The following is a 19299-nucleotide window of genomic DNA, read 5'->3' as shown; positions in this document are numbered from 1 at the left end:
TTCTTTTGAGCCGTTGATACAGCGTCGGATGGCTGTGACGTGCCAATTAGCTGTGCGCACGACTTCTGCAGAGCTCTACCGCAGGTCCAAAGCCTTGTATCTATTAAAAAAAAAAGGTGTAACATCCAGGGTTGTGGAATTATTTGAAGCCTCTCCAATTATTGTTATTTTCTTTATTTGCTTCCAGGAATTGGATTTTGTTACTGAGCAAAATCAGCTGGAATTTCTCACTGGCTCAGCGGAAATATGGCAGAAACAGATTATTAAACTTTGTCTTAGGAAGATTGACAATTTTTCGGCGGTGTTTGTGATTTGGCGGCTGAGTGGCAGAACTCGTTTGAGACAGATGGCTCTTGGTAGGTGAAGCACAACAAAGGCAAACTTAATGTTGACTCTGACATTGTGACAAGAGCGGCGGTATGTGTGTTTGTGCAGGAAAAAAAAAAAAAAAACTATGACAGATTTCTTTGTTCCACTTTGATACGGGAGCTTTTAAAAATGATGCCGGCGATTCGATGTACTCCTGCGGCATATGCAAAAGAGCCAATCGTCACTGTGCTAATTGTCAGCTTGACATTTACAATATGGCTCACATATTGCACATATTCGACATCATGATGCGATAACAATTCAGATTCTGCGTTGATTCTGCTCTCCTCCCAGTTCGCTTGAGCTTGTCATAAACCGAAACAATTGTCACAGTTGAGTCTGCCTTATTTTCCAAGTTATGTAATATTGCATTTCTTTATTTTCTGTTCATCAGTTACAACTTCTGTTTATATTCTGTACAGCACTGAAGGCACACAAAAAACAAAGATAATGAAACGTAAGTATATACAAAATATACAGAATAAATAATTCGATCTAAATAGGTACAAAAGCTACAGAGTGTGTGTGTGCTTACATGAACCATTTCAAAGTTGGAATATGGATCTCCAAGAATATGAATGGAGTGCATATAAATCCTGAATGATGACAGTGTCCCGTATCGCAAGCCACCTCAGCCGCCATCAGTCCATCGGTTCGCTATGAGCTGGGGAACTGAGAGAAGTTGGCCTTTGTCAGCTGGCAGCGTGTCTCCGCCGTGGAAAAGCTGCGACTTAACTTTTGGGCAACATCGCTCATCATCAAAAAAAAAACGAAAAAAAAAAAAAAAAAACACCCTGCCTCGAAAATCACTGAAAAATACACCGCTCAAAACACATCGCCCCAACGAATGAGCGATGTTGCCGAGTGACGTTTGAGCACACATTATTTTGTCAGACATAAAATTGCGAAATGAGCCACAACCTCACACGCATTCACACATACACAAACAAACAACACACACACACACACACAGAGTACACACATTTGTGGCTCATATGCACACAGACTATAAACACACATTTGTGGCTCTTTATGGCAGAAAGAAAAACAACAACAACAAAAAAAATGTATCAGCAGGACGTTGTGTTGATTGTCATGCACCACCTTATGGCATTTGATTAGTGCAATGCATTTTTTTTTATACAAGATTACAGTTGTATATAATATACTTTAAGTGCTCTATATACTAATTAAAATAAAAACTGTATTAACATCCTTTTTGTGATTACCACTAGCTTAATGGAAAATAAATAAATGTCCAACAACGGAAATGGATGCGCAGTGTCCGACTGGTCAAAAGCACTAACGGGAGAACAGCACAGGAACCATGGATATGCAAAACTCCCATCCGTGTTGTCCAAAGTCCAGTTGGCATTTCGCTGACTCTACGGCACAATGAGCATAGTAGCTACAGCACTGCGGCCTAACAGACTGGCTTGTATCGACAGAGGGAGTAATCAGGTCATATCCAAAGAGCCGAGATCGACTGATTAAAAAAAACAGCAATTCTGGGTCAAGCGGTGGTTGAAATTCGCTCACTTATTTTTGGAACGTCTGCTTTATCCTGCCAATGTGTCAGACGGATGGGCTCACACTTTGAGGATCAATTCGTTTGGCAGCAATGGGCCATCTAAGTTTAATCAATCACAGAAAGATGATTGAATGGATTTCAAAGAGCTTCTCAACCCCCAAGAGTGCTCTCGACACCCTGCAATAGTTTCTTGAAGTTACATTTGGCCAAAATGTTATACCTGTCACCGGCTACATAACATGGCTGTCAACAGAAAAAAAACAAAACAAAACAAAACAAAACCAAAAAAAAAACAATAGGAGAATAAAGCAGTTACATTCTGTGCTACAATTACACTGCTATGTGATGTGTCCGTGGTATATATTTCATACTGTGGAAAGTACAAGAGGGCAAATTAGACAAGGCACTTGTTTGAGAACATAACATTATTTTTTTTTTTTTTGTTTTCTTCCCCAAGTTCAGTTAAATGCAGTTTGATGCTCCAGAACCTCCAGGTAGTCTGGCTCAGTGTGCAAGTTAGCCTTTAGTTCAAAGTACTCGTTCTTAGTTTGCTCGAGCATGACCTTGCGCGGTCTCGAGTACATAATTGTCTCCATGAGCTTCAACTCCTCCTGGTGCCCCGGGACCTGCATCTCCACAGCGGACTGAAGCTGAGGCATGTTTTTCCTAAGGTACTCTGTTATTCCAAGCTGCTGGAGTTCCTTCTCCCTCTCTAGAATGTTCCTATATAGGGAGTTGGGGTTCCCGAGAGTGACAAACTCCGCGGGGCACTCTCCAGGCATGGGTCTGATTTTCGGGTTGGGGTTCCCCGTGAGAGGAGACGTGTTCTCCTTCTCCATGATACTCCGGCAGAGGTGATGCTTGGCGGTGGGTTCGTCCAGGTTGTAATCCAAGTCTGCTTCGTGCTCCTTGTGCTGGGCGCAGTAGGTGGGGTTGCGGCAGATCTGCACGATCGGACTGTGCGATCTCTCTTCGTACAGAGTGGCGGACCCCGCTCTTTGCGTGAGCGTGTGGTGCGTGGTTTTCTGCCCGTACATGCTGTAGTGCAAGTGAATGGGACTGCTGCTGTTGTTTTCTCTTGGCTGCTCCTCCGCTGCCTTTTTCTTTGCCCTCCGCCGCCTCCGGTGCACCACAAACACCACCATCCCCGCTGAGCAGAATATAATCATGAGGAAGAAAATGAGAAGGCTCAAGATAAGCACAGAGAGTGGGATGGTGTCAGTCAGTGAGCTGAGCAAGCCCCTGCTAGAATCATCGGGCCCCAGTGTGGCTGTGACGCTCTCCTCTCCACCTGGGGCCAAGGAGTAAAAAGTCACTAAACCAGGACAGAGCAACTCATGACGAAGGCTCCTCAGCTCAGCCTGCACCACTTTCTTTGGGGTGTGACACAAAATGGAGCCCACAACTGTGTCCTTCCTCAGTTTTTCCACCCATTGTTTGAGGCTGAGCAAGTCACAGCTGCAGTCCCAGGGGTTGTCCTCTAAATAAATCTGCTCTAGTGAGTCAAGTTGATCAAGCACGTTGCTCACTGGCAGGTGCATAAGTAGATTTTTCCTCAGGTTTAATTTGGTGAGGGGCACATTGCGAAATATCTGCGCTGGAAGAGAGCTGAGCAGGTTGTTATTCAGTGACAACAGCTTGAGGTTTGGCAAGGGATTAAATGTGCCGGGAGCAATCTCTTTGATAAGATTGTATTCCAGATACAGGTATTCAAGGTTGTGAAGCCCCACAAACATTGTGGATACCAACTTTTCGATTCTGTTGCCGTTCAAATAAAGTTTCTTCAAACTGCTCAGGCTGAGGAACGTTTCGTTATCAATGTAATCAATTCTGTTGTTCGCCAGGTTCAGCAGTTCTAAACTATCGTATGTGACAAAATCGTATTTCAACAGTTTCTGAATCATATTTCCTGTCATGACCAGCTTGGTGGGGCTCTGCTGAAGTATTCCGATATCTGATACCTTTTGAATCCCCCTGTCCTGACAATGCATCAAAAATCCAGCCACAGGGTGATTGTGGCAGGAACATTGTTCCACACAAGGACTGCTGGGAATCTGAGAGGGAGTCGGTATCTTGGCGTCATCCTTGGCGTCCATCAGCTTGGGAATCTGAGCCACTTTGGATGAGGGAGTAACAACCATATCCAGTGACTTTGATGGCTCCTCCAGGTTAATATCTGCATGGGATGGACAGAGAACATCCCGCTTGACTTTGGCCAGAATGGTTCCCCTGAGGTGGTGAGGGCTGCTGCACACCACCTCGCCAATCGCCGACTGGGCCCTCATGTTCTCCATCCAGATTTTTAAGTGTAAAATATCACAGTCACAGACCCAATCATTGTCCTCCAAAAGAAGCTCCATTATCCGTCCAATGTGCTCCAGAAACCCAACATAAGGGAGTGTCTGAAGCTGATTGCCACGCAGGTCTAGGTGGGTGAGGGGCACGAACCGAAAGATGTTGCTGGGTAAAAACTCAATGGAATTATCATTGAGGATAAGGACCTTGAGGCGGATCAGCTTGTTGAAGGCCCCAGGCTCAATGACCCGAATGAAATTTGTGTCGGCTTGGAGAAACTCTAAATTCACCAGGCCGTGAAAGGTGTCCTCTTTCAGAGTGACGAGGAAATTGCTATTTATGTGGAGTTTTTTCAGCGAACCAAGAGTGCTAAAGACCCCTGGCTCCAACTCTTGTATGCTATTAGCCCCGATGTGCAGTGACAGGGCATTCCTAAGCCCCTCCATTTCCTCGGCACGGAGCTCAACCAAGTCATTCTTGTAAAGGTTCAGGTGGAAAGGCACACCTGACGGGACTTTGATTTGGGAGATTTTGCTGATGTTTCTCTGCTCGCAGTTAAGATGAAGGATGCCATCTTTCACCTCACAGGAGCACAAGGAGTCACAGGACTCACTAATAGAGGATGATGCCTCTGAGGGATGGATATCTTGGGATCTGGCCGCAGTAAGAAACAAGCCGATGAAAATTACACAGGGCAGCATTTCGGTCTGAGATATCTGTAAAGAAAGGATAGAAGTGGATAGAAAGGGTTGGGGGGGAGAAAAAAGTTGTATTAAGTTTCAATTTTTTAGTCATAAATCCCAACACAAAATAAATATGCATAGTACTTCATAACAATAATATATAAATGTTAATATTTAAAATGGGACCATGAAATGACAATCCCAGACGATATGAACTTCATACAAATTTTAAATGTTACTATATATGAACTTTGTTGTAGTCTGTGTAACAGCATAAAGTGACATTTAGGGGTGCATCATATGCATGAAGGCAACTGACATTCATTTTGAATGAAAAAGTCCTTGTCTTTACCATATACATAACAGGAAAACACTATATGACCACCAATCTACATTACTGAGGATGTGTAAAAATAATGGTCTATTGTAAATACACCCTTTATCATAGAGTTGCACATTCTCCTTATGTGTATTTTGTCCCCATCTTGCCTTTGTGCATATTGGCAATGCAGGAATGTCCTGTCTGGACTTGCACAATGGCAACTGATGTCATGTCCAGCGGCTAATGAGGATCCTAATCATCAAACTAAAGCGGTCATCAGAATTCACAATTTCCATTCATACACTGCAGCAGTATGCCAATGAGCAACTCCATCTCTCAAGCTGAGCAACAAGAGTAAGACTTCCTCCTCCAGTGAGTCACAATAAGGTCAAGGTCTATTCAGGAAGATAGCTTTCATCTCTCATTTGACAGAATTTTTTCCCCCCTTCCACTCAGCGTGAGTCACAGCAGAGCAGAGGTCTATTCAGTCAATTTCAGAGAAACCTTCCAGACAGTATTTTACAAATGGGCATCTTTGACAAAGAATTGCAAATGAATGCTCTTGCGAGTGAACCTTTTAATTTAACCTTTAAAAACATTTAATTTTGTCGGTTCAATTTACTTTCTCACTTGACTGAATTGAAAGCGTGCTGACCACAAGCCGAGCCCATATTCATACATCAGCGCAAAACCATCTGCATTCAGAAAATGGCAGTCCATCACTGATTTCCCTGGAGATTTGCTCATGTTGTTCCAGCAGACTTCAAGTTTTTTTCTATAATATTGTATCCTCAGCATACAGACAATACTGGCCACTGAAATGTCCACAACCAAATCCTAATAATGCAAACATCAAAACAAGGTTCGCTCATCTTGAGTATTGAATGGCAAAGGAAATATTGACATGTTTTGATTATGACAGGGCGGCCTCTCTTTCAAGTCTTCGTCACGACAATTTGACAAATATTCCACCGTACCCAAGACTTCAGGTTGTCACTCATTTTTTTACGGGACCGCTGGAAAGTAATTAAAGGCAACTCTAAACTATCAAGGAGGACGAGATATCAATCTTTAACTAATGAAATTCGGCAAGAGCTAAGAAGGGAAAGATGAAATGAAGGCACACTCATTACTGCTGCCGAATCCTAATCATCATGTGAAGAGTTTCACTCAAAAAAAAAAAAAAAAAAAAAAAAAGTCCAGCCATTTGAAAAAATCTTGCAACAATGATTGACAGCTCATTGCAAATTGTACTGCTCTTAGGAAATAGTGAAATCGTATGTATTTCTCTGATGATAAGCAATTAATTTTCAGGTAACTTTTTGTCCACTATGAAATTGTATCATTTTTGGAATTAAAGCTTTCATCTCGTCTTCATATATTTTTTTTTTTTTACAGAATCTAGATAGCTGAGAGAAATGAAAATACCCATGGGGACATGAAAGAGTAGTTCAGTGCGCCCATCCACTACATATTCAGAATTGTAATGTGCACCTCTTAGTGATGCACACTTTACAGCCTTGAATAAAACAGGACTTAGTGAATACTCCCTTGGACAAGACAGCATGAATCTGTCCCTGACTCCAACATAAATGCATTTCAAATAGATGTTGCCTGTAATATTACTTACATCATTTTTACAACTATATGTATACATTAAACACGTTTTGTTCTGCTCTAACTGCTTTATCTGCACTTTAACATTGCTAGTCGAGTCACAAGTGGGAAAAACAATATTTATTTATGTATTTATTCTCGTAAAAGATTGATCTAAAATGCGACACTGTACTTTCTATGAACAAGTTGCAGGCTTGGGAATGTCCCACATTTGGAATATCTTGGTTCTCAATTCGTAGACATCACAGCACACAGATAAATTACCATGTTTAGACATAAACAGGCAGAAAAATGGGAAGAAACGAATTCCTTTGAACTTCAGTTACCCGTGTGTTTATCCATGAAAGGAAATGGGGGAATTACATGAAACACAAGAATCTAATTTGTCAAAAAAAGGTATTAAAACATGCCATTTGGACAGTGATAAAGTTCAGAAAAAGGCTCCACACAACCCGCTCCCAAAGATGTGTTAGGCAATTTTTCATTGTGTTACTTTAATCAGGATTTCATTTTTATTTGCTTGCGCAGGGACCTCCTGGTGGGCGAGAGAGGCCCTTGTGCACCCAAGTGACCCTAATGGTTTATAAGACGATGTAAAACGAAACCGAGACTATTCAGATTTTTGAATGCTGCACGATAACATGTTGGGAAAGATATGAAAAGACATTAGCCTCCTGCCCTCTTTCAAACAGGCGCCGGAAAGTGATCCATTTTTTAAACAATCCATATTGCACGGAGCTCAGCGCGCCGGGCCCAAAGAGATGAAAGACTCTCGCAGCGCCTGGCTTTCGCTGCACTTTTGTTTCCCCGCTTCCGGATTCAAATGTGCATGTCTTGCCGCTCAGACAATTCAATTAGAGATCTACCGAAGCCCAAGAGCTTCTCTCATGCATGTGAGCAAAGCCAACTCATCATCTAACATTGACCGAGATGAGTGAGAAGTAGCCGGGGAAAAATGGAGGCGAGAGAGACAGAGCGAGAGAGAGAGAGAGAGGGAGAGAGAGCAGAGGGGAAGTGTGGCAGAGATGCTCTATAGTAAAAAGAAAAATCATCCAGTGATGGAATTTATGACTCACTCAGCCCTGCTACTGGCATTGTAATATATACAATAGACTTTGCCCATTTACAGCCAAGCAAATAGGGTGTTCACACGTTATTTGGGGCGACTGTCTATTGTATTGTTCCAGTGCAGTGGAGTGCTACACAGGATCATGGGACATCCTCCGCCCCCGCCTAGTGCAGCACTGAATGCAACACAGAGGAGCACAATACCACACCATCACAGCGGTCCGGATTCATCTCGCAAGCCCTCCGCGCACAGACATGAGGCATACACACCCCGTTCACGTTCAATACAGAAAATATTCACGTATGTGCACGCACTCCATCTGCTACACAGATAACAGACAGACAACTCCTTTCTCTGCACGCCGTTTTGTCTCTTCAAATTAATCCGATTTGAGGTGATGGATGCATGTAATACTCTTCACGCACTATGCAAAAGGAGATGGTACCGATATTCACGTCCTTTAAAAAAAAAAAAAAAAGACAGTCAACCCCGCTACGTCACAAGCAATGGACGAGTGCTTCAGGAGCCGGGACATCAATCACAGTGACACGCAGTTGGTCAAAAGATAAATTATGGTGTACTTTATTGATCCCTGCAGGGAAATTCTCTTTTCTCTTCGCCACCTCTCCACGGTGAGGTCAGAGGTCAGTGCGGCAGTCCATGAGCTGGTAGGGGATTCAGACTCTTGTTCAAGGTTACTTCAGCGGGGCAGCTGGCATGGGGCCCCACTTGATGGACAGCCTCTCTAACCACAACATTACTCTGTATCAGCAGTGTAAAAGTTGTCTCCCTATAGCTGTAGATAGATGATACAATACGCTACTCTGACTCATGTTGCCTTCACCCCAGTTTAAACTGCCCAGTATGCTGCACCACTAGCCTCAATGCTGTATTTCAAATGGAGTTTGGCACTTATACTTTATTTCCACCACCTTTTCCTCTTTGTTGTCCGCTGATGTGCCAATAACTGGCACAGCGAGACTGACTGATCTTGCTTTGTGTACCCCGTCTGAGCTAAATCCTTAAGCCATTATCTGGTGGCAGCTGTCTGTGAATCAGCAATGCTGCTGGATAGCGCGAGACAAAAGTCTACTAATGATCCCAGATTGTGACATGTGGCATTTAAACGCTCACTGTAATGCCAAGGATCTGCTGAAACTGTCCAAAATGCCTCCTGTCCTATTTGGTAGAACTTTTTCCGGGATCTTTCCAGGAATAGTCAGCGACTGCGGTCCAAATCTGACTTCAGTAAGAAACTCTGCACAGGTGGGATAGGCAGCATCAACAGCATCCTCTTCCATTAGTTTTGTGACAGAACACGATGGAGTGACAGGAAAGACGGATGTGTGACAACACAGTATGAGCTGGGATTCGAACTGCACCAAGTAGCGTGCGCACTAGCCGGTTGACAGCCAAGGACATTATTTTTAGATAATATGAACACAGCTCTAGTCATGTTCTGTCCTCATCACTGTCAAAGTAAGTAAAGCATGCGGGAGCCACAAATAGCCCATAAGGCAGGAGCCTAATTCCTGTTCCTGTAGCGTGAGGCAACTTGATGTACATCTATGAAAGGCTTGTTATCCCTTGTGGCTCCCAACTCATAGAACGATTCTCCCACCTCCGTCAAGACTGATAAAAGTCACTCCACATCTTTGGTTTTAAAACACATATCTTCTGGATACACCTCACCGCCTCCACACAGCCTCCCTCTATTCCACTACTGGATTTTTCTTCGTTTCCCTTCTGTCTTAAAAAGCCACTCTTTAATCCTGGTTCTTAGCATTTTTAATGACTTTATAGCTCTTTGTTATTACACTGCTCGCAATTTAAGTCTGGTGACTTATGAATGTTGCAAACACGGAGGTTGGAGAGGGAATTCTTAATTTAATAGGGTCTGAGGTCCACCAAGTGCATTAGCTAGATGTACACTAGTTAAAATAGAAATGCAATCTGCACTCCAGAGAAAGGATGCTGGTACACCAAAGGGCCTTACTAGTCGAATCCAACTCTTTGATGCTGAGTGCCAAGCAGGAAGGAACTGGATACTGTTTTTAGAGGCACTGGGATTCGGCTATGAAATGACCTCACAGTTTCCGCTGAATTATGTCTGGGTGCAGCGCGTGTCGGTTAGAAACGGGGGCAGCGTGGCTTCCAATCCATCCACGCAGAATACCCAGCGCTGGCGTCAGAGGGAAATTCGGTTGAAAATTTCCAAAATTGCCTATATATGTATATATGTTTTTTTTCCCCAATTTGATTGCTGCCCCTTGGAGATATTCATGATATCTCAGTCCGAGCTCCTTGCCTCCTTGTAACGCTGACCCGCGAGTACGCCCACAAGTCATGAATATCAATGCACATGGAGCATTTGCAGTTCAAAGAAACTCAGTTAAATCTAATCAAGTTGACCGATTGGACTGAACTTGCACATCTCCCCGGTGCCATTCACTATTCAGTCTGCTCCACACTCTCCATCTCGAGGGGATGGTAGAGAGTGTGTGAGTGTGTGTGTCTGTGTCGGTGGTTGGGGAGTGGGAGGTGGGGGTAGTGACCCACAGTTTCCCCACCAACCACTCTGCCAAGGAAGATCCTCTTAGCAGCGGGGTTAGCGCATTGACTTGGTGACCGGGGTGGTGAGGATCATGCCCCCCCCCCCCAGCTCCAGCCGGGTGCTACAAAGGATGAGTCTTTAGCGGCATCATCAGTGGTCCGTTGAAAAGCTAGATCAGCCGTGAATCTGCTCAGGTCATGCAGCAGCTCTAACAGCTGGCATCTGATCATACAGTAAGATATCTGCATTAGGCCCCGATGCACTGAACAGCTTCACACACTGGGACGCTTATACATCCATATGAATATCAACCCACAGCGGTGCACAGACAGACACAGTTTCTTTCAGCCATACACAAAACACTACACACTGTAGTGCATATCCTCCTTACTTACCTTACCATTCTTCTCAGCTGGTGGGCCCTAATTTCTGATAGCGAGCATATGCATGATAGAACTAATAATAGAAGCACAAACGAGGGTGGGGGGTGGTGGGGTGTAGCTGAGCTCCCTTGGCAAGCGTGATTTAGCAGGCTTGCATTTCAAATGGTCTGTTTAACTAATGCGCAGTAATTAGTTCTCCAGAAATGAGCCGGCAGATTACACCAGTGTATAGTGGCATCAAGTTACGTTTTGCAAAAAGGAAGACATCTGCACCTAACAGATGTATATTTTACGTGCAGATTATTGTCCCTTTCGCAGAGCCAGGCTCTTTCTGTTTAGTAATGACTCATTGGGGCCCAGCAGGACTGGCTAAATTATAGATGAATACATTCAGAATACAGAATAAATGATGACCGGCTGATTTCTTGAAGCTGTGCCTGGGGATGTAAGCCCAGTATACCTCAAGTAGTTGAAATATATGAAACCATATTGATGTATAGTAGTTTTGCCCAGAATTGCTGCACAGTGTTTTAACCAGTTGAAACACCACACTGGAGTTTAACGCCAGACGAGAGGCTCTGTTTACTAGTTGGGTTCATTTGATTTATACGAATACTGCCAGAATTTCATCACCCAGCCCAAGCGAGGATGTCCTACATGATCAACCAAAGTCTCTCCTCAGCTTTCATCTGTCCTCATCTCTTTGAATTGCCCCTTGCAATGGAGTGCCCAGCTTCAGTTGAATGATTAGACTGTTCAAGAATGGCTACAGGGTAATGGTAATGACAGTCTCATGATTCACTCTATAAATAGGTGTAGATCTGCTGTGTGATACACAAACCAGCCTGAAAGGAGCCATAGATTACAGCTCGACGAACCTGCTGGATTGGGATAAACAATGTAAATGGTACCACCGAGAACTTGCTGTGGTGTAGGTACAACAGAGCCCAAAGGCAAAGCGTGTATATAAAGTGTCATGGATTTATGTGGTTCATGAATGCTTCACGTCACCGAGCTTCTCTTTCATCTGTCCCCTTCCATTGTGAACGGCCTGATAAAAGAAAAAAGTAACATAAAAGAGTTGTCGGAAAAAACTCAAGGATATGGTATCCAAAGCTCCCCAGGCACTTGAAGGAAAATAGCAGAGGAGGACAGTGGTGTCACAGAAAGTCAGGCACGGTATATCTTACTGTTTGAGAAACGTGCATGGGCAAGTTTTACCCTGCAAGACAGAAAATCATTGACTGGATCATGCAGTACTCTGACTCTTCCTCAGTGTTGTCCTCTCCCTATTTATCGTCTTGGCTCTTGTATAATTTATTTGTGGGTGAAAAATATACTGGGGGTTGGTTTGTCTAGCTTGATATGGTGGAGCCAGCAGAACGAAACTGCACTGAGCAGACCGATGCAAATGAGCAAAGTTAATCCAGCCCGAGACAAATGGGGGGAAAGCAAGATTTCTTGGAATTTTTATTGTCAGACTGGAACAGTCCAAAGACAAAATGCAGTGCTTCCTACTTGATTGGCAGACAGCATACTTATACACTGCTGGAATGTGTGTGTTACTCTGCATTTGCACTCTGCAAGTCTAAATGATATGTGTGAGAGTCCTTGCACTCATTATGGTTTGCCAAAACAAATGGAACAAAAGAAAGTAAACTAAAGCAGCACTAAGTAACCTTGCACGCTGGTGTCTCCAAATTTGTAACTGTGAAAAAAAAGGGAGCTTCAAAACCCAGAAAACATGTAATCAGACATCAGTTGATTGCACAAACTACATCATTTTTTACCAAACTGGCCAATCTGTGATGCTTCATAACAGAACTGGATAGGTCCCTCATCCACAGCTGTTTATGAGCCAGTTTGGATTCCACTCTTAAGATTTGATTTGTTGCTTCCTGTGGGCCGAGGGGTGTCCATACCCAACATCAGAATTTCAACTGCGCCAACAGAGTAAATGTATGGCATCTCAATTAGAAGAATATGATTTCCTTCTCCATTTGCAGTCCTGCTTTGTGATGTAGGTTGATAATACAGGTGGTATTTTTTGCATAAAACACCTTGCCTGGCGCAGCTTTAAGAAATTCTCATTAAGGTCAATGCAGACTTGAAGATTATATGCAGATGTAGCTCCAATTGTGTCCTCAAAAACAAATTTAGATAATTAAAATGAAATGCCCAAGTTGTGTGCTTTTTTATTTATTTATTTATTTCACCCCCAAAAAAAGTTTTGTTGAAACACCTTGATGTTGAAAATGTGGTGAGGACAGCAACTTTGGTATGGAATTAGTTCAAGATAGCACCTTGTTGTGCTGTTCTGCTTTTAGAGTTTGCCTTTTCTAGGTCAGGTAACGTGCCTGAGTTAATTAAGTGTCTCATGACTTAACAACTACAGAGACTTGAGTTGACCTGCACTGTCTTCTTGAGCAAGACCTTTTAAGACCAATTAAATACCACAGTGGACAGCTGGAAACAGAAAAGCCTGACAGCATTCTAAAGCTCCTGTTAAAAGCACAGCTACTCCTTCAACACCCTTAATTCAATATTTGTTTTTTGGGATGGGTTTCTACCCGACACCTTGAAAAATGTTGAGAATCATAACAGAAGCTGCAGATTAATGCATTTACAGACAACAAGTGCCGCATGTCTGGTATGAGAAATGTGTACACAGCACACGTGACATTAGTGCAACAACAGAAAAAAAAGGGAGTGCTGCATTTCAAACAAAGTCAGTGCAGTGTTTATGGATCTCACATTTGTTGGTTTCTGCACTAAGCCTTTCATCGTAATGCTCGCCCCTGATATTGCACGGGCTACTTCCACGGTGTTTAAACATAGATGGATAGGTGGATACATGAGGAGAAAAAGAGGCACCTCGACAAATAGAGAGGCTCTCCAGCTGGAAATGAAACAACAGATACATTAACTAGCCTCTATTTTCTAAAGATAACACCCTAAGGGACTCCTTTGTCTCATCAGACTGTGTTAAGATCCACTAGCCTGCAGCTCCAAACTCCTATATCTCCCTTGACAGAGGAGTTTACAGCGAGGAGGGCTTTTAGTGAAAGAGGCTATTCTCTACCAGGTGTTTGAGATAACACACTCCTGGACAATAGCAATACAAGGAGTGACTAAGCACAAACAGGCAAGAGCTATGCTTTAATAATAGAGGATGCCCCGGTCTGACAATTACATAGAAAGTGTTTTACATGGAGTGCTCCTCACAGGACTAGCCCTACCTACTGATTTACTTCCAATACACTAGCGCCGGATTACTGCAAAACGCGAGGCATAAAATACAGCGGATTTGGTTGAGCGGCGGAGGAGAGCCACCCCTTTATTCACTCGGAGGTCACCAACCTACAGCTGAGTGCCACCATTGAGAGGTATAGTCAGACTGCTTTGGCTTGGGGGCTCAAAGAGGGAGAATGAGAAAGAGAGGGCGACTGCAAGAGACTTGTTGCATCCGGGCTTGTTTCATTTCAGCTTGACACAGGATACCAGATTAGAGCCCCCCGCACTCTATTGCTTTTGTGTGCGCGCGTGCATGTGTGTCTGTGTGTGTTTTTGTGCACATGCATGCGTGTCTTTGTGTGTTTGTGAGTCCACGAGTGTGTGTGTGCATGCTCTATGTACTTCCGCGGCCCATCGCGAGTGCCCTGCAATGTTCCCAGGCCCCAATTATAGTGGGACTTGTCCCTTTTTCCACTGTATTAGAAGTGATGTGGCTTGCCCTACAGGGTCGACACCACCACTACACCCACATATCTGCAGAGATTCTGCCAGCGCCCTCGGCCCTCCACCGCAGTCCCAGAGAATGATAATTATGACATCCGCCTACTCGAGAGGCAAGAGATAGTTCGACTCCCTTGCCCCTTGTTCCAGCCCTTTTTCAACTGATTCAATATTCTGTGGGCGTGCACTGCCTATTTTCCTCCATGTCTTAGAGAAATATCGTCTTGCCAATTTATTTGCAGGGTATCCCCATCTGAAAATACATTGTTGCTGAGTAAAGTTTCACTGTGATATATATATTTTTTTCTTCCTTTCCTTTTTTTGACCCCTTCACCCCTCATGTTGGCACTCTAACACTGCTGGCTAACACCACTGGTCAGACAAGATAAATCCAATTTCTGCAGGGTATTTCACACATTACAGTGCACTCATTATGCATTTTCCTTCCCTGTCAGGCTAAGTACATATTGTTTCATGGTGGTCTAACCAATATTATTTCCAAGTAAACACACCAATCTTGTGGGGGGATTTTGTGTGACTGTGCTTAAGCCAGGCGGCATCCATATTCATGACTTCAATTATTTAAATGCAGATGTCTTGTTTACCATAATATATTTTGGAGGACAAATGGTGGAACCAGTGACAAAGTACTTGAAAAACCATCCTCCTTGTGAAATGTTATGAAAAATCACCACCTGGGTTTTGCATTGTGGTTCAGAAAGTATGATGTGTCACCGCAAAGCCCCTGTAATCATTCATCATAAAGTAATCAACAATATTTAGCCCAGTTAAAGCATTTTTCCCCAGGTGATGGCAGTTCACACCCTCATCATATGGAGCGAATACACTAAAGCTAATAAATTATCAGCCATTGATTCAACCAAGCAAAAAATTGGGATCCAGACTCAATTAGAGAATTCACATATGAAACTAATTAGAGACTTCTTTTTCTTCATTAAGTTGCAACTAAAATGGAGCTTATCTACAAATGTGCAACCTTACCCTCCAGTACAAATGAGAGCTGCAGTTGTGCAGGAAAAAAAGCACTCGGCGATTAAATTAAGCGTGACTCCTCTAAACAATTTCTTAAAATCAGTCATCATCTGCAGTGTGGCCAGGCAGGCGATTAAAAAAAAAAGGCAAAGATAAAAGCGTGGCAATCATTTTATGGAGCTGCACGGATTACAAGGAGCGGGCACACCAGCTACTGCTTGTTAAGCACATGACAGACCCACAGTTTAAGTTTAATACAGTTCAAAACTGCAGTGATGGATGAATTATTCTTATTATAAAAAGAGGGGGAAAAAATCAGCCAATCAGAATCGAGAACTGGGACTGTATTGTTCGTCACATTCCCTGTAAACACACCTGTGACCGCATGACAGATGATTTAAATATTAATGCGCTTCCCGAAAATCTCATTATCGGTATTTATTGTCGCTTAGCAACCACGCCACTACGCTTCTCTTAAGGGACTATTAACAAAAAAAGTGAAATAATTATGGTGTACTAGGATTCTTCATTAATTATAATGGCCTGTTAAGAGGCATTTGGAGGAACTAATAAGCCAAACAAGCTGGTGGCTTACAGTAATTTTTACAGCAGGTCGGAGGTGTTGTTAGGCACGACACGGAGCTTGTTTAACATAACCCTGCGCCGGGCCGATACCGCGGCTGCGTGTGGAAAGCCGCCAGGTGCGCTCAAGGTAAAGGAGTCCCTCAGGAAAACTCCCCTTCGCCCTCTCTCTCTCTCACACTCTCACTCTTCCCTTCATTTCAAGTCCGGGCACTTCTTCTTTTTTTCCCCTCCCCTCCTTTGCTTCTTGTAAAACCGTGCCTGTCACTCCGGCTGAAGTGAGGAATATGTTCCCTGGTGGTGATTTGCGCACAGCTGACGTGCGGCTTGTGCTTGTGGCAAGTGGGCGCACATCACAACTATCACGATGTTGGCTTAAACAGCGGGGATCCCATCCGCAAAACACGAGCCTGTGCATTTTAAATGTGGCAGCGATCGATATAACCACTCGGGCTGCCAGGTTAACTAATTGACAGCATACTTTCCGGCCAGTTGGAACATGCCTGTGACGGACACCTGGCTCCCTGGTAGTTACAGTAAGCTGTTCTCCCATAGAGGCGCAGATACAGTGAAATCCTCCATAATGCCTACCTGATCCAGCACTGCAACATAAAACAAGTTGCAATTCATGTTTAAGACACAGATACCACACACACACACACATGAACTAAGTCACACTGTGCTTGCTGTGCTTACCGGTTGAAAGTGGTGAAAAACGGGCAGGCTATTCCAAATGCCACCGTGCTCAGTCCATCAGGAGCTGCGGGGATCCGACGCATTGAACAGGGACTATCCTCCACAAACACTTTCTCTGGTCTGCTTGGCTCCTTAGAAAAAAAAAAAAAAAAAAAAAGGACTGACACACAGAGAAACTTCACGGGCTACCTCAGCCCCCCTTTTGTCCACTCGGCTCCACAGTTTGATTTTTTTCAAGTCTTATAACCCTGTCAGATTATTCCATTGCAAGTGGCGCTGACGGCGAGGCGATATTGGCTCTGGTCCCGGGATGTTCCCACTTTAAGTATCCCTTCTCCAGTTTTCCCCCCGGATTAATTAGAATTAAGTTGCAGGTGTATGCCACAAGAATAAAATGCAGTTGTTGCGGGTAAAGTCTATGTTGTCTTCTTTGGCAGCTCTTTCCGACGTGGAGAAAGGGCGCACCGGCTCCGCTCCTCTGCTGCGCCGTGCGCTCGGCGTAGTTAAGCAATCTGCGATATATTAGAGTTGCTCTGTAATTTGCATGCTCTAGAGGTGGACTAACAGGGAAGCACCAGTGTTAAGTTAACCAGAATGGAGAGCGTGACTTCCTGTGATGTCTCACAAAATAAAGAGCCTCGTTTATTAATGCGTTGCAAGCGGCACAAAGTTAATAAGGTGGAAAAAGGGGAAAAACATATAGGATATATATGAAATTAAAACGTCACTCGTCCCTAAATTTCCTGTTTAACAACATATATTCATAGCTGCAACAATGCAATGCACCATATAGTGTGTTTACCTCTTATGTAATGATAGGAATCCACTAATTATTTTGATAGTTGCTCATTCCCCACCCTATGCGCGATTGTTGTATTCCCTGCAAAAAAATGGCAACGTTTTCTCGTTTTATCTTGAAGGAGAAATGCACCAGCTTCCTGTCTGTGTCTGGCCGGCTTGACGCAGCTCAGGGAGCCTCCGCATCAGTTGTGCAGCGCTCCTCCCCCTGGAGGACACCAGGGAACAAATACATGCATTGATGAGCTTTAAATAGCTTGGCTACAGCACCCAGCCCTACAGATGAAAATGTTGCTATAATAAAAACAGGTAGGAATAATGTGTCCAAAAACAGCTTTTTGAAGCCACTCTTATTTGAATAAGGCTTCACTCTCCAGCTTTCATAATGCAAAACATGCAGATAGGAGAGTTATTGCTTGCAACACAGGAAATCAGTCGAGAAGAAAGTTGTCTGATGCTTATTTTTGGTCCTCTAGAGAAAAGAGACCCTTCCTCAACCAGAGAATGCAGGTTTGAGCCGCTATATTGGCATTCATCAATTCTGCTGAGGAGTCCTTGAGCAAGACCCTGATGTGCTATCACTTCCAGGAGCGCCTCTCTGCAGCTGACCTCTGACTTCCCCGCGGTGGAGCAGATCGAAAACAGAATTTCCACATTTCCACATGGGGAGTGATTACATTATCTCAGCCCGTGCTCCTGCTGTGGATGTGGTCTGCAAACGATACACAAGGGATCAGCCGCCCAAGAAGCCAGACGCTTTGAAATACCCAATTAGTGTACATAACCTTGAGATGGCGACCGGTTCATCCGAGTCTGAACCCTGGGTTTAATGCGCTCGTAGCCCGCTGGTTGATCATTTTCAGATGGGTCTGGAATGTCTCCGCCACGTTGCGGCGTTATGTGTCTGCAGCAGGAAAGCCAAGTGCACTTGGTCGCGGGATTAGTGTGAATTTAACTCATGTGGTGCAAGTCTGTGCTTGACCTCACTGGTGAACTAGCTCATGTAGACCATTTCAAATTAGATGGTGAAACACTAACTTGCCAAATACTACAGTCTGTAGCAGTACTGGTAGGAATTATACATACATGAGGGGTTCTAGTTTGGATGTCTGGTACTGGATGGGAGTCAAAAAAAAAAAAAAAAAAAAAAAACTGAAACAAGTCCATGCAAAAAAGATAGTGGTTTTATTCACCAAAAACAACAATCAAACAGAGGAGAGAAACAAAATTCCCAGGAAAATTGACAAGGAGCAAACAAACTCCAAAATAAATGAATAACTTAAGTAACACAGCCCAACAGAAAACTGCTACCAGCGACAACTACTACCTCATTCAATGACTACTTGGCTTTATAGTCTCCTGCCTTCCTCTTCCAACCCTAATTGGACTAAACCATTGCAAAGGGGACAGATAAACAAGAGAGGGATAATCCCCGCTGACGTCTGATCCAAACATCAGCATAGCAAACATTTAAATACGGACAATATTTTTATTATAATTAACTCTTTGACCTTGGATGAATTTATGCTCCCCCAGCCTTAATTAGCACACCGTGTCTGGTCACACAGAAAGAGGGTCCCGCCCCTCACGTCGGCCCAGATTACCAATGACCGCAATGACACTGGGAAAATGGAAAAATCAAAATGAGCAAACGTCACCGATGTCGAGACAC

The 19299-nt window shown here is 43.7% G+C and overlaps 1 protein-coding gene across 2 annotated transcripts; it reads right to left on the bottom strand.

The window, feature by feature from the left end:
* Positions 1 to 712: 712 nt before the first annotated feature.
* On the bottom strand, positions 713 to 17685 carry slitrk6 (SLIT and NTRK-like family, member 6). Of its 2 annotated transcripts, XM_030073400.1 has the most exons (3): positions 17632 to 17685; positions 16830 to 16960; positions 713 to 4911 (listed from the first exon to the last, which is right to left on the bottom strand). In XM_030073400.1, the coding sequence occupies exon 3, from the start codon at positions 4894 to 4896 to the stop codon at positions 2359 to 2361; it is 2538 nt and encodes an 845-aa protein (XP_029929260.1). In that variant the 5' UTR covers positions 4897 to 4911; positions 16830 to 16960; positions 17632 to 17685; the 3' UTR covers positions 713 to 2358. The 2 variants fall into 2 exon arrangements, with proteins under 2 accessions (XP_029929260.1, XP_029929251.1); XM_030073391.1 differs by lacking the exon at positions 17632 to 17685 and having other exon boundaries at positions 16830 to 17326.
* Positions 17686 to 19299: the final 1614 nt, after the last annotated feature.

Source organism: Myripristis murdjan, chromosome 2, assembly GCF_902150065.1.
Source record: "Myripristis murdjan chromosome 2, fMyrMur1.1, whole genome shotgun sequence".
Classification (NCBI taxonomy): domain Eukaryota; kingdom Metazoa; phylum Chordata; class Actinopteri; order Holocentriformes; family Holocentridae; genus Myripristis; species Myripristis murdjan.
Note: the sequence above shows the minus strand (reverse complement) of the source record. Positions and strands in the feature narration are given on the sequence as shown.